Below are 13,073 nucleotides of genomic sequence, written 5' to 3' on the forward strand. Positions count from 1 at the left end.
TAAAACTATGAAAACGGATTATATCGCGTATATTGAATTTATAATACATCCCGACAGTTTTATTTCATGAGTAACTATCGCGGTAACCGAAGACAATATGGAACATGACATTAGGATAAATAATCAATATGACAAGTGACATTAGGAAATAAAATATTAGGGCAAAAAATTCATACATACAATGTTAGGGAAACCAAAATTAGGGCATATGAGTGTTAGGTTAGGACAAATGTGACGTTTTCAACCAAAAAGTACCACATTGTCGCTTGTCGATAAGGTTGATTTCTAATTGAAGCTGTATGGAAATAGCGCCTTACTGACAAGCGACAATAAGTACCCTTTTGGTTGAAAATGGCACAAATGATTATTATGACAAAGAATATTAGGGAATGCAAAAATAGGATAAACATTTTTAGGGATTCCAATATAGATCCCCCAAACACAGCTTCGACACAGTTTTACAATGCACAATTCCACTTTGACTTTGACTTTGGTCCACTTCACAAAATAGCAAAATCGAATAAACGTTCCTATACCATCGATCACCATAAGTGCACCTATATTATTCAAATGGGCACTGTGAATGACCTTTCGCTTTGTGTGGTAGGGCACAGGACAGCGGATGTCATTCCAGATCTAGAGCAGAGCCCAACTGGGGAGGTACCTCCACCTTACAGAAAACCGCAGCCAAATAACACTAGACCCTACTCATAGTGTTGTGTTCCTGCCGGTGAGTAAGGTTGCCAGAGCTCGAGGGAGAGGAGTGTTAGGGTCGGCAACGCGCATGTAACTCCTCTGGAGTTGCAGGCGTATATAGGCTACGGAGACTGCTTAACATCAGGCGGGCCGTATGCTTGTTTGCCACCGACGTAGTATAAAAAAAAATAGTTGTAGGAAAACCTAAATCCCATGAACACATTCTAATTCTTATACAATGATGCTCTAAATCGTTCCGTCTTCCCTGAAAGAAAATACTCACTTAAGTTAAATCCTTCACTTCTTCCCCTATTGACATAAAATTATCATCATCTTCCTCGCGTTGTCCCAGCTTTTTACCACGACTCATGGCAACTAACCCCAAGAATTGACGTAGGCACTCGTTTTTACAAAAACGGCTGCCATCTGACCTTCCGACCTAGAAGGCTAACTAGGCCTCGTTGGGATTAGTCCGGTTCCTCACGATATTGACGTGAAAGTATAAAAGTTTTTGGCAAAAATTTCATTTTTGGTACAAGCTTTTATCGCTGACTGTACTTTTCTTTCCACAGGCAAGTAATACTCATCGAGACAATTCTAGAAACCCCAAACACAATTAGGTTGCGTTTTTTTGTCACAGAGTTCCTATGGCCACCTCCTGTCTCCATCATCAGATCAGCTCGATGGTACCATAATATTGCATTGTCACCCGACTTACATATGTATGCAAATTTTCAGCTTCATCGGAAACCGGGGAGTGGGTCAAATTTAACTTGCAAGATTTGACCCGTACACATACATAGTTACATATTACCAAAGATAGATATAACTCCGTAATAGATAGATACAGTCTAAGGAAAAAACGTGCCTCGAAAATCAAGAAAATTTGATTCTCGTTCAGAGGGCGCTACTAGTTTTGGCCTACAGTCGAATAGATGGCGTTGACGGTTTCGTTTGTTATTTAACAATTTTAACGCATATCAGTGAAAGAACATGGGTCAAAATCATAAAAATAATTAACGCAAATAAAAAAAATCATCTATCTATATTTAAATACATTCTATCGTATTTTTATAAATCGTCATTTTCAGTTTTAAAGTGTGTCGACAGATGGCAGTGAATTTACTGGGGTTACAAAATTTACTATGACAGTACCGCTCTAGTATAAGTTACTCTATGATATTACATACATACTTACTTACATAGGTACATTGCAAGTTAATAAAAAGCTTGTAAAAAACATTAATATTCTGTTATTTGTTTCAGATCCAAAAAGTTATCAACCGTAGAAGAAAGTGATGCCAAGAAATAGTTATTATTTTTAAGTGTAAGTTAAATTTCTTTTGTTTTGTTTAGTTGCATTTATTATAAAGCATGACCAGAAATATATGACCATTGTCACGAGGGCTCTGTTATTCTCAATATATAGGGTGACAGTTCAGTATAGTATGAAAAAATTAGTTCCAGTGAAATTCCGCAACATGGCGCGTGATCATATATTCCTGGTCAGGCTATATAAATAGTCCAACCAGAAATAAATTTGTAGTTATACTGTAAATTAAGTGTACTTCCTAGGCATAATGAAATGCAATAAAATATTATTTCTGGTCAGCCTATTAACTATTAAGTAAGTTTTGTTTTATTTATTGATATTTTCCACTAAGTAATAAAAGTCGGATTAACAATGTTTTTGTTTTATTTGTCATCAATGATGAAGTTTTCCTTTTCTATTTCGATCGGAAACGATCTATTTAATGGTGTACGAAATTACACTTACCCTATTACTTTAGAATAAAGTAGGACTTGCTTACACGAGCTTAAAAAAACGCGCAAAGCGAGCTATTAGTAGGAATTAAATAAATAAAATGTTACATTTTTATATTTTATTAGTCACCAATATTTAGTCGACGTATACAGAACGCAAACACTTATCGTTTTATTTATGCGTGTTTAAAGCGGTTTTCACAGTGGATACAAATCGCGCGCCGCTCTTGTGTGCGAGCAGGAAGGCCATCGCATAGCGCTGTCTCTGTAAATAGAGTAGCGTGAACCGATCTAGCCCTTGGCGCAAACCACATCTGCGAGGCCCTTTTCAATGTATTTTCCTAAGGTAATAAAAAGGTTGCGAGGCCCCCTAAGCTAGGTGCGAGGCCGTGAGCGAAGGCCCCATTCGCCTACGCCTAGCAACGCCACTGCTGTCTCACTCATACACCAAAGCGGTGTGCAAATCAGTGTAATAACCGCATAACTATATTTAGTAATCTTTGTAAAAGGTTCCCAAACTGTATTTTATGATAAATTTAGAAAAACAGCGTACGAGATCATGTCAAAAATCTTATTACATAATGCTTAGTATATTTTATATCTTAATATTCAAAATAGAGCACAAACATAAAGCAATAACAATAAATTAATATAATAAATGCACGTCTTACGCTTGATGTAATGTATAATAATTTACGTGATATGATAAGTCTGATGTTTATAACAGCGTATCATCGTTTCCATTATTTTTATGTTCTATTCTATCATAAGTTTTTAATTAATAACAAAAAAGTTACAACACTTTTAATGAAGTCACATAGGTGTATCTTTTTTAATTCCAGTGTTCTTTTGGTTTACGTGTTATTTGCTTATTCTATAAATGGAAATATCACTGTGACGATAGATATTTTAAGAGATAATGATAAATGCCAATCGTAACAGCGAACAAGGAAAATGTATAACAAAATGTCAGAAAACTGACAATTAAAGTAGAATTTGAATACCGTCGGGAAGCGACAGCAGCGGGTTTTTTCGCATTCTAAATTGAACAGAAAAGTTATAAGGAAAAAGATAAGTTTAAAGTGAAAATCTTTTGCAATCGCGCGCCGATCACTTCAAATTAATTTAAAATGCGGTGAAACGATGATACATTCATTTATACTATGACTAAACCTTACACATTGCACACTGATAAATATGTTGTTAGAAAAACTAGTTTATAATCTCGGACAAATATCTCTTCAAGAGGAACATTTAACTCGAAATGTTTCATATTACTAGTATCTTTTGTTACCTTCGTTTCTCTTCATCGTAACTTTTCAGAGATCTTATCTGATGCACCATATTTAAGTCTACAGGCAGTTTTGGTAGCTCATTCAAGTCTACATTTGGCAGTATCTCTGGTGAATCTACTAAACTCTTACACACTTCTTTATCTTCTGCCCTTAATGTAGCTTTATTCAAGCAATCTAATGCTTCTCGTTTCTGTCTTGATTTTTCATTAGTTTCTACATCATTATTTGGTTGTTTAGCACCGTTTTGAATATCTATAGGTTTATTCGCAACCTCTTGTTTGACTTCGGCTGATTTAAGTCCATTAATTGCAAGTGGTAAAGGTATGTTTAGCATATTCGCTTGTACGTTCGAATTTTTCTGCAATTCCTCTCCTTGTTTGTAAGACTGTGGTTCATCTGGTGAATGTGAATGTGTCTTTTGATCTACTGGTACTTCAGGACTTTGTTTATGGTTAGTTTCTTGTATAGGCACATTGTTATTGGTTAGTATTAGAGGTTTATTTTCCACTGGATTACTATTTTCTACTACAGGGTTTTGAACTATCGGTGGAACATTATTGACTTCTTGAGGTTTATTTAGGTTATTATTTTCCGCGACGACATTATTATTTTCCCGTATATTATGATTTTGTACTGCAGGTAGGATGATATTGTTATTTAGATCTAGCTTTATTTTACTATTTTCCAAAAGTATATCTTGTGATTTGGCTGGATTCAAAACATTTTGTACATGATTTTGAGCAACTGGTTCATTTTGTTTCACTTCATTTACACTATTTTGTACTGGTGGTATTCCGACTTCAGGGAGTTGAGCTGCAATGTTGTTGAGTAAAGGCAGGGCTTCTATCGGTTTGTCTTTTATTTCCTTAATGGCTTCAACGGCTACATCAGCTATTTTCTTCACTGCCTCATTGGCAGTATTTTCAGGCTCTAATTTACCTTCCAAAGGTTCTTCAGAGACAGCAGTTAAACTCTGTATCGCAACATTTGCAATCTTCTTAATACTTTCCACTGCAATTTTCTTCGCTTCATCTTTATCTTGCTGTATCTCTTGCTTGGTCTTAATAATATTATCTAGAATTTCTTTCTGCTCTTTGATTAGCTCTTTCTGTTCTTCTCCATGCTGCTTGATGGTCTCTGCTAGTTGCGCTTGTTTGAGAAGATCAATTTTCTGTTGATTGTTCATTTGTTTTATTTCTTCTTTCAATTGCGAATCTATCTTTTGTTCCTGTTTTGTGTCACCGTTTGAACGTTTTTCCTCTGTTATTTTTAAGTTCCTTGGATGCGTCTCTGAAACTTTGTCCGCTTCTTGCTTGACTTGTTTGGATGTATCTTCTTGCTGCTTCTCTGATGTTTCAGGCCTCTTCCTGACTATCTCGGGACGTGGAGGATCCTTCGGCGCCTCATCAGGTTGTGATTCTGGAGGAACCGGATTGGGCGGTTGCACTTCCGAGTCTGCGACTTTTTCTTTGCCGTGCTTCACATTCTCTTTTGAAACATTATCGATTTCGATTTTCGGTGCTGCGTTGATGATACCTGCAAAAAATAAACATAGACATTCTTTTTTATACATGTCAGGCAGATTTTCGTGTCCTTTTTTTGTGATATGTATGAAGTTCACAATAAAAGGATTGTTTAAACTGAATAATCGCAAAAACTTTGCTAAAGCATTTGCTTTTATTTTGGGTTGTTATTCAACGGTCTCCAGAAGAGCAATCTAATATTTTCGATAAATCCTTGCAAAAAAAAGCCCAGTGAGTGACCTTACATTACGTCAATCACCGTTGGCGTCTCTTTCTCCACGTGATCTTGTCTGCAGCACGGCACCGTGCACCTTATCGTAATGCACGAAGGTTGATATTGGGTTGTAGCCGCGCGCGTCAGTTGACGTCTTTCGCGGTCAAATGGCTAATATAAAATGTATAGTTAGATTAGTAAGTGACAACTTACCGCCATCCTCCAACTGCCTGGACTGGAAGAAGTCCTCGACGATCTTGTCGATACGCTCCTGCGTGATAGTGTCGTACTTGTCGGGGGCATGTTCAGCGGCTTGCAGGTTGGCGTAAGTGCCGAGCACCATGATGCCCAGACCCAGTACTAGCACTACCTGTAAACAATACAACCAACCGTTAGATAAATCATCTTAAGATTGCGAGATCCGCTTCGCGACTTAAACTAAAGAACAGTTATTAGTTAGGTATTACGAAAGCGACTGCCAGCTGCCACCTGACCTTTTTTCTACACAAACCAAAATACAGCTCGCCTGGTGGTAAGCGGTCACCGTAAAGAACGCCTTCAACTTCAGGGGTGTTACATGCGCGTTGCATAGAGTTGGGCAAAATATATCTATTAAGCTTCTGTACCGTTATTTGAAGCCTATATTATAATATTTGAGAGAGCGATGCAGTTTGTCAGTGACGAGCGGTTCCGGTTCATGATTGTGCTGACATCTACCGGCATGTTTCCACTTTACCAATTTCAGTTTTAACCCCCTCCAACTCCACCAGCGACCGTGGCGTGCGGCCTCGGATTTAGTTCATTGGCGTTCTGTTTGTCGGAACGTTCGGTTCACTACAAAAAATTCTTAGAAATTCTTAAATTCTTAGAATTTTTTGTAAGTACTAATTAAAAGTATTTTTTTTTAAAACGGTGTTACCGTTCGATTATTAATATAAGTTAAATTTAAAACATTTGACGTACAGCTCGGGTTCGTTAACGTGTTTAGAGAAGCTGACACGTGATCGATTCACATCGCGAGCGCAGCGCAGCGGTCGCCGTAAGTATGCGACTTTTATATTATTTTGTTTACCGTGAATCGATTCGTCTTAAGGCACGGAACAGGCCCTTGAAAAAGTGAAAATGGCAATTTATAGGCCTCCGTTTTAGTGTCCTCCGAAAGGGAGGTTATAACGGTTTCTATTTCAAAATAGAACTGCCTAATTTCAAAGGTCTTAAACAGACGCGCTCTATGACGTCGTAATTTATGCCAAGTAATCACTGTGTGTTTGCATTTAGTATTTTTAGGCTAAAGTAATTACAGTGTTAATGATAGTGAGATATACCTATGACCTGATATTTTCCGTGCATTTCCACATTTTCTGGTACTGTGCTGCTGTAATAAAAATTATTTTCCTTTGCATTGAAATCGAAATATCACAAAAATAAAGAAATGCCATATTTGGTATTGACACCATTAAACAGTTACTCTAGTCTCTTCCAAACTAGGGTCCTATCTGCCTTAAAGTCGACGAAGCCCAGCTATCGCTGGGCTTCTATTTCCGCTCTGAAGAGCGAAAGGTAACTAACAAACCTACATCGAAAACCTCCCTTTTCGATCTTTGTGTCTATAGTCTTTGGAAAGTTTTCTCTTAAGTATTGCCAACTTTGGTTGCACGGTAGTGACGGTACCGTCAGCACCTTTGAATTTTATTTTCAATTAAAGGTTTTGTACCTAACAATAAATACTTAGCTGTTAAAAGCTGCCTGCTAGTTCAAGCAAGGGATTGGAAAGTGAAACTCTTGTATGTAAAACTGAGGTATCTCTATCCAGTTTGTGTTGTTATGAATTTTGGTTAATAAGTATTTTTATACATACAAAATTTGGATTTCGTATATATATGTATATGTATAACAGCATACAGGAGGGGCACTATTTTACCCTTTGCTATGAAAATAACTCTTGTGAAAAAACTGAGTAACGTAATTGAGGCTGGGAGGTCTGGTGGTTACGGAGCCGCTGCCTGCACTAGGCATACATTCCTGCTGCATAAGCAGAGTAGTACAATGGTGCATTATGTTGGCTTAGTATACTCTAAGATTTCCCACCTGCGAAAGGTGTGAAGAAATTTACCACCATAACGTAACTTATATAATGGATATCCGCCAAGCCCTAAATACTACAGCAATTACCCACTGCGCAAGCGGGTATTGCCGGAAAGTTTATTAAAATATGTGCTGTTAAGCTATGCTGTGCTATGCTTTAGAATTCAAATAACATACTTAAAATTTCCCGCCTGCGTAAGGCGTGTGAATATTATTATTTAGCCAGCTGAAGACCCGTCGCCTGCGCAAGGCGTGCGAGTTTCATTATCATGAAAAGCTAGTAGATGAAGCAAAATACTATAACACTGGTATAATACAATCAACAGGGCTCCAAACGCCAAGACCTTTTATTACCGCCTGCGTAAGGCGTGTAAAAATGATTAGTCATTGGGCGAAAAGCTAATAGTTGGACATTGTTCTGGAACTGTTGTTACTGGGTTTTTAGTAGTTACAGTTACACTAAAACTGTTTAAGCTAAGTATATTAATATCATACAACATGCCTGCGCAAGGCGTGCAATATACATTAGCCTGCTGTGCAAGCGCGCAGCAATTAGTTCAGGAGTTTATTAACCAAATATTGCTACTACAAAGCAATTATGATACAAGTATCTATTTAACATGTTTTTCAATGTGTAAAAATGATTCACCTCCATGTAAATCTCTGCCTACGCAAGGCATTTGAGAAATTATTTACACTTTCGTTTTGCTGCAAAAACACACCTCACTAATAAACATTAAATTCTCCCGGGGAGACCCTAAGTCTTAATATTATAAGACCCTAAAAAGATAAAATAAGTAACACACTCACTGCCAGCGACCCGCTAGGCGGGTTCCCTTTCGTAGACGCTTTTCGCTACATACTGTTTTACTCGTGTTATTAGCTACGCTAGCAACGCGTAGTTCGCTCTGGCATTGAGTGGGTTAACTGGCTTTTAGGGCAGTAAGATTAGAAATCACCATAAGCACCAAGAACCCCGTTTTTAACAAACCAATCTATTAGGTTAGAAGTGGGTTTAGACGCGGTTCATTCAATCAAGCAAATAATTGTGTAATTCCTATGCCAGGGCCAAGGTCACGATTTTATAAAGTTCATGATACTAATCGTTGAACTAAAATTTTAAAATTTAATTTTGTTTGCCATAACCAGCGGGCCGCCCCGGCGCCACATATGATGCAAGTCATTGCGATTGCAAGTTAATGGGCCACTAGTGCCTGAAGTTGTTAATTTTTTCATTCATGTTCAGTTTATTCATTCATTAAAATGTAGAAATACATTACTCTTGACTGGCTCAGGCCAAAAATTCATCATTTAAATGATGGGATTAATCCCATGTGGGTCAAAACATTAAGAGAAAGGTTCCTTCTCTGCATATAATTATAAATGTTTGATACAATGTATCCCACCTGCAAGGGTGCATTGTAAGAAGTTAACTTTAGATTCCCTTAACTTTGCATTGTCTTCAGGAAAGACGTGAACGAGGTAATCAAATTACTATATGTATAAAATGTGTATGACTCTCACATTGCAACTCATCTACTCAGAGTACGAGTATCAGTCCAAATGAAACAAAGCCATTTTGTTTATCAATCCAGATGAATAACACACGTTAATGATATAAATGTCCTAGATTCCCTAGACAACTTCAGGTTAACAACAGAGCCCTCGCAGACTCGCACGTTTTTAAGGAATGGGGACAAAGGTCATTTTCTGGAAAACTGAACCAATCCCTTAAGTTAATAAGCAGAAAGAATTTACATACATGTACAATGGGTTAAAATCCAACGATATAAAAAACGGTCAGTTTGTTTCTAAATATCAAAAGCTAAAAATTACTCAGGAAGCAGTAATAAGGTAATCTCGATGGTTATTACTGTACTAATGCTCATTAATGGTGTCCGGTGAAATTCCTCCCATATTTATTGTTTTTGGTAACAATACTTTAAAAACAGTATTAGCTTTGTGAGAATGGTACAAATACATGCGCGAATCAGTAAGCTCACTCAGATAACTATTATTTAAATCATCCTAATATAGAGGGTTGATAAGATTTAAAGCTAGGTGCCTGCGCCATAGCCCAGGCGGCAGGTTGAATTGGTGCTCAAATCACGTTTGACACTTTAAGGCACTTCATTTGAAAGCTACATCACTATTTTTCTTTCGTTTCTCTTCAAAAACATAAAAAGAAGAAGGGTGCTTAATGCCAAATGATTGAAGGCTGATCATTTTACACGCGAAGGTCATTGACCTTACCTACCTAACCCGCCAGATAATAACATCAGTTAAATCTATAATCTATATATAAATATATCTTGCTCTTTCTTGAGCTTGCACTACGGGTAGTACAAGTAATCCCGAAATAAGGTGCTGTTGTAGACAAAACGCCCTAGCTTTGTAGCCGTCTTCCGGGTAGCATGGCTGTTATAGGTTGAAATTATGCGAATGCAAATATTTGTTTTAAAACACTACGCAGATCTGTCGTCTATGCACGGGCCAAACCTTGGCTAAACAGAAACGCAAACAGAGTACCTAATGTGTAAAATATCAAACGGCACAAAGAACCAAGCGGAAGAGCAATTCTCTGGACAGAGCTTAGATTCAGTTGTTGTAGCTGGTTAACCGGAATTTACGGGGTTTTTATTACCAATAATACAGCACTTGCTTATGACTTTGATCAGATACGGTCACTACGTGTTTAATCTAAAACCAAAGGCCAAGTTAAGTTATATATGTCGTACGCCCTAATATACTAATATTATATACATCTTGCAGGATGTTACATATTTTCACAAATAGTAATGAGAGGAACATCTTACGGTTATTCTTGCGGTAATACAGCTCTCGGATTAATATTATACTTACCATACCGGCTCTAATTATTGCTCGTGTAATAAAATAAAACCACATAATAGGTTGGTTAGTGTTGTAGGTAGTTCAATAACGAGGTATCTACCCGTTATTATTTTAATAAACAGTTGTCATCTGAGCTCGGTGTTTGATTTACAACATGGTGGCAGCGGTGAAAAATAAATAGTTTTTATACAGTTATCGGTGACTGTTAGTGAAAATATTGAAAGTTATTGTGTTTGTGCTAAAGTGTGATTCAAATGGAACACGCGAGACCGCCTCCCGAGCTCAACACCGACGGGAGCCCCGTCAGCCGGGCTGACGCGTGGCAAACTTGGAAGATACAATTCAATTTATTTCTTAAGGCTTCCGGAGTGGTTAAAGAAGACTCCGCGACTAAGGCCAGTTTACTTATCAACTTAATTGGACCCGAGGGGTTTAATGCATATCAAACATTCGAGTTTGACAAAGAGAGTGATCGCGATGATATCACTATCCTTCAAAAGAAATTCGATGGATATTTTGGTCTGAAACCGAACATAACTTTAGCGAGATACAAGTTTTTTACTCGCAGCCAAGAAGATGGAGAAACAATAAGCCAATACGTAACGGCACTTAGGTTATTAACAAAAAACTGTGCATTTTCCACGTTAGAACAGGATTTGATTCGCGACCGTATCGTCTGCGGCATAAGTAGCACTATTGTGAGAGACCGACTGCTTCGTACGGATGATTTGACACTCGATAAGGCCATACAAATTTGCCAAGCGGATGAGGTATCGAGTGACGGTTCCCGGAGACTAGACGCGCTCAAAATAAGCGCGGGTCCCTCGCAAGTGGACGCCGTGCAGCTCCGTGGCGGCAGGGCCGGCCGCGGGGCCCGAGGCGGCGGGCGCTGGAGGCCGAGTCGCGGCGCCTGGGGCGCCCGGCCCGGGGGCAGCGGCGCGGCGCCGCCGGCCCACCAGCGCGGAGGCGGCGGGGCGCGCGCTCCGTGTCCGGGGTGCGGCCAGGCCTGTGACCCCGGCAAGTGTCCGGCTAATGGAGTGCAGTGTTTCATGTGTCAGGGCTATGGGCATTTCGCGCGAATGTGTGTGAGTAAATCGATAAATAAAAAGGTGTATGACATTGCGGTTTGTGACGATGATTCGAGTAATGAGTGCGAGTCGTTTTTTGTACCGGTAATTGCTAATGTTTCGTCGGTGAGCTCGTCATCGAAGGACTGGTATGAGACACTAAGAAGTGAGTATGGTGAGGAAAATTTTAAACTTGACAGTGGTGCCGATATAAATATGATATCTTATCGTAGGTATTTGCAATTAGGTTGTGACCCAAAAAATATTGTAAATGAACCGAGCACGAGATTGTTTTCATATTCCCGCAATGTTATTCCTATTAAAGGTGTTTCTATTATGGACTGGTATTATAAAAACCGAGTGTATAAATTAAAATTTGGAATAGCTGATGACGAGCATGCTGAAAGCGTACTGGGGCGTGACAGTTGTACCGAGTTAGGGTTAGTTAAACGTGTCCATTCTGTAGACGTATCTAAATACAGCAATTTATTTGAAGGGCTGGGGTGTCTTCCAGGGCTGTACCACATAGTGGTGGATGAGACTGTTCAGCCGGTTATTAGTGCGACACGGAAAGTACCGATAGGATTACATGATAAATTGCGGCAAGAGCTGGATAGAATGGTACAGTTGGGAGTTATACGTAAAGTGAGTCATCCCACGCGATGGGTAAATGTTTTAGTTATCGTGGCTAAGAAAAATGGGTCACTTCGTATCTGTCTTGATCCCCGCCCGCTCAACTGCGCCGTGCAGCGCGCTCACTTCCAATTGCCGACTATTAACGAAATAGCTGCTAAACTTCACGGGGCCCGTTACTTTTCAGTTTTAGACGCTAGTTCGGGGTTTTGGGCTATACAATTGGATGAAGAGAGTGCAGACTTATGCACGTTCGGCACGCCATTTGGCAGATACCAGTATCTTCGCTTGCCATATGGAATAAATTGTGCTTCAGAAGTGTTTCATGCTAAGATTAAACAGCTGTTAGAAAATTTAGATGGGGTTGATTCGTTTATTGACGATATTATTTGTTGGGGCCGCTCGAAGGAAGAACATGACGAAAGGTTAAATAAATTATTAAAAAGGGCAACGGAAATAAATTTGAAGTTTAATAAGGATAAGTGTAAGTTACGTGTAGAGGAAGTAACGTACTTAGGCCACGTATTCAATAAAAACGGTATGAGACCCGATCCCGAGAAGATTAGGGCTATAAAAGATATGCCCACACCTGAGGATAAAAAATCGCTTGAGCGATTTTTAGGTGCAATTAATTATTTGTCTAAATTTATCCGGAATTATTCGGAACATACTTTTCCATTAACTAGATTGCTTAAAAAAGAATCCGTATGGTGTTGGGACTCCGTGCACGACGCGGCGTTTGTTAAATTAAAAGATTTGGTGTGTAATGCGCCGGTGTTGACGCTATTCGACGCGTCGCAGCCCGTGGTAGTTTCTGTAGACGCGAGCTCGGTGGCGCTGGGCGCCACGGTCCTCCAGGGCGGGCGGCCTGTCGAGTACGCATCGCGCACGCTTACCGACACACAAATGAGGTACGCGCAAATAGAAAAAGAAATGCTTGCGA

The 13,073-nt window shown here is 39.1% G+C and overlaps 2 protein-coding genes across 2 annotated transcripts in view; one reads left to right on the forward strand and one right to left on the reverse strand.

Annotated features, from left to right (window-relative positions):
• Nucleotides 1-2,375, forward strand: part of LOC134745404 (serine/arginine repetitive matrix protein 2-like) — a 61,307-nt gene extending 58,932 nt beyond the window's left edge. The window contains exon 39 of the mRNA XM_063679445.1: nucleotides 1,963-2,375. Within this exon, the coding sequence (XP_063535515.1) occupies nucleotides 1,963-2,008 (46 nt within the window). The 3' untranslated portion in view covers nucleotides 2,009-2,375. The remainder of the gene's footprint in view (nucleotides 1-1,962) is intronic.
• A 224-nt stretch (nucleotides 2,376-2,599) lies between these two features.
• The window catches only part of LOC134745310 (putative sodium-coupled neutral amino acid transporter 10), a 30,040-nt gene continuing 19,566 nt past the window's right edge, over nucleotides 2,600-13,073 (reverse strand). The window contains exons 9-10 of the mRNA XM_063679304.1: nucleotides 5,706-5,862; nucleotides 2,600-5,291 (exon numbers count right to left, since the gene is read on the reverse strand). Coding sequence (XP_063535374.1) covers nucleotides 3,751-5,291; nucleotides 5,706-5,862 — 1,698 coding nt within the window. The 3' untranslated portion in view covers nucleotides 2,600-3,750. The remainder of the gene's footprint in view (nucleotides 5,292-5,705; nucleotides 5,863-13,073) is intronic.

Source organism: Cydia strobilella, chromosome 11 (genome assembly GCF_947568885.1).
Source record: "Cydia strobilella chromosome 11, ilCydStro3.1, whole genome shotgun sequence".
Classification (NCBI taxonomy): domain Eukaryota; kingdom Metazoa; phylum Arthropoda; class Insecta; order Lepidoptera; family Tortricidae; genus Cydia; species Cydia strobilella.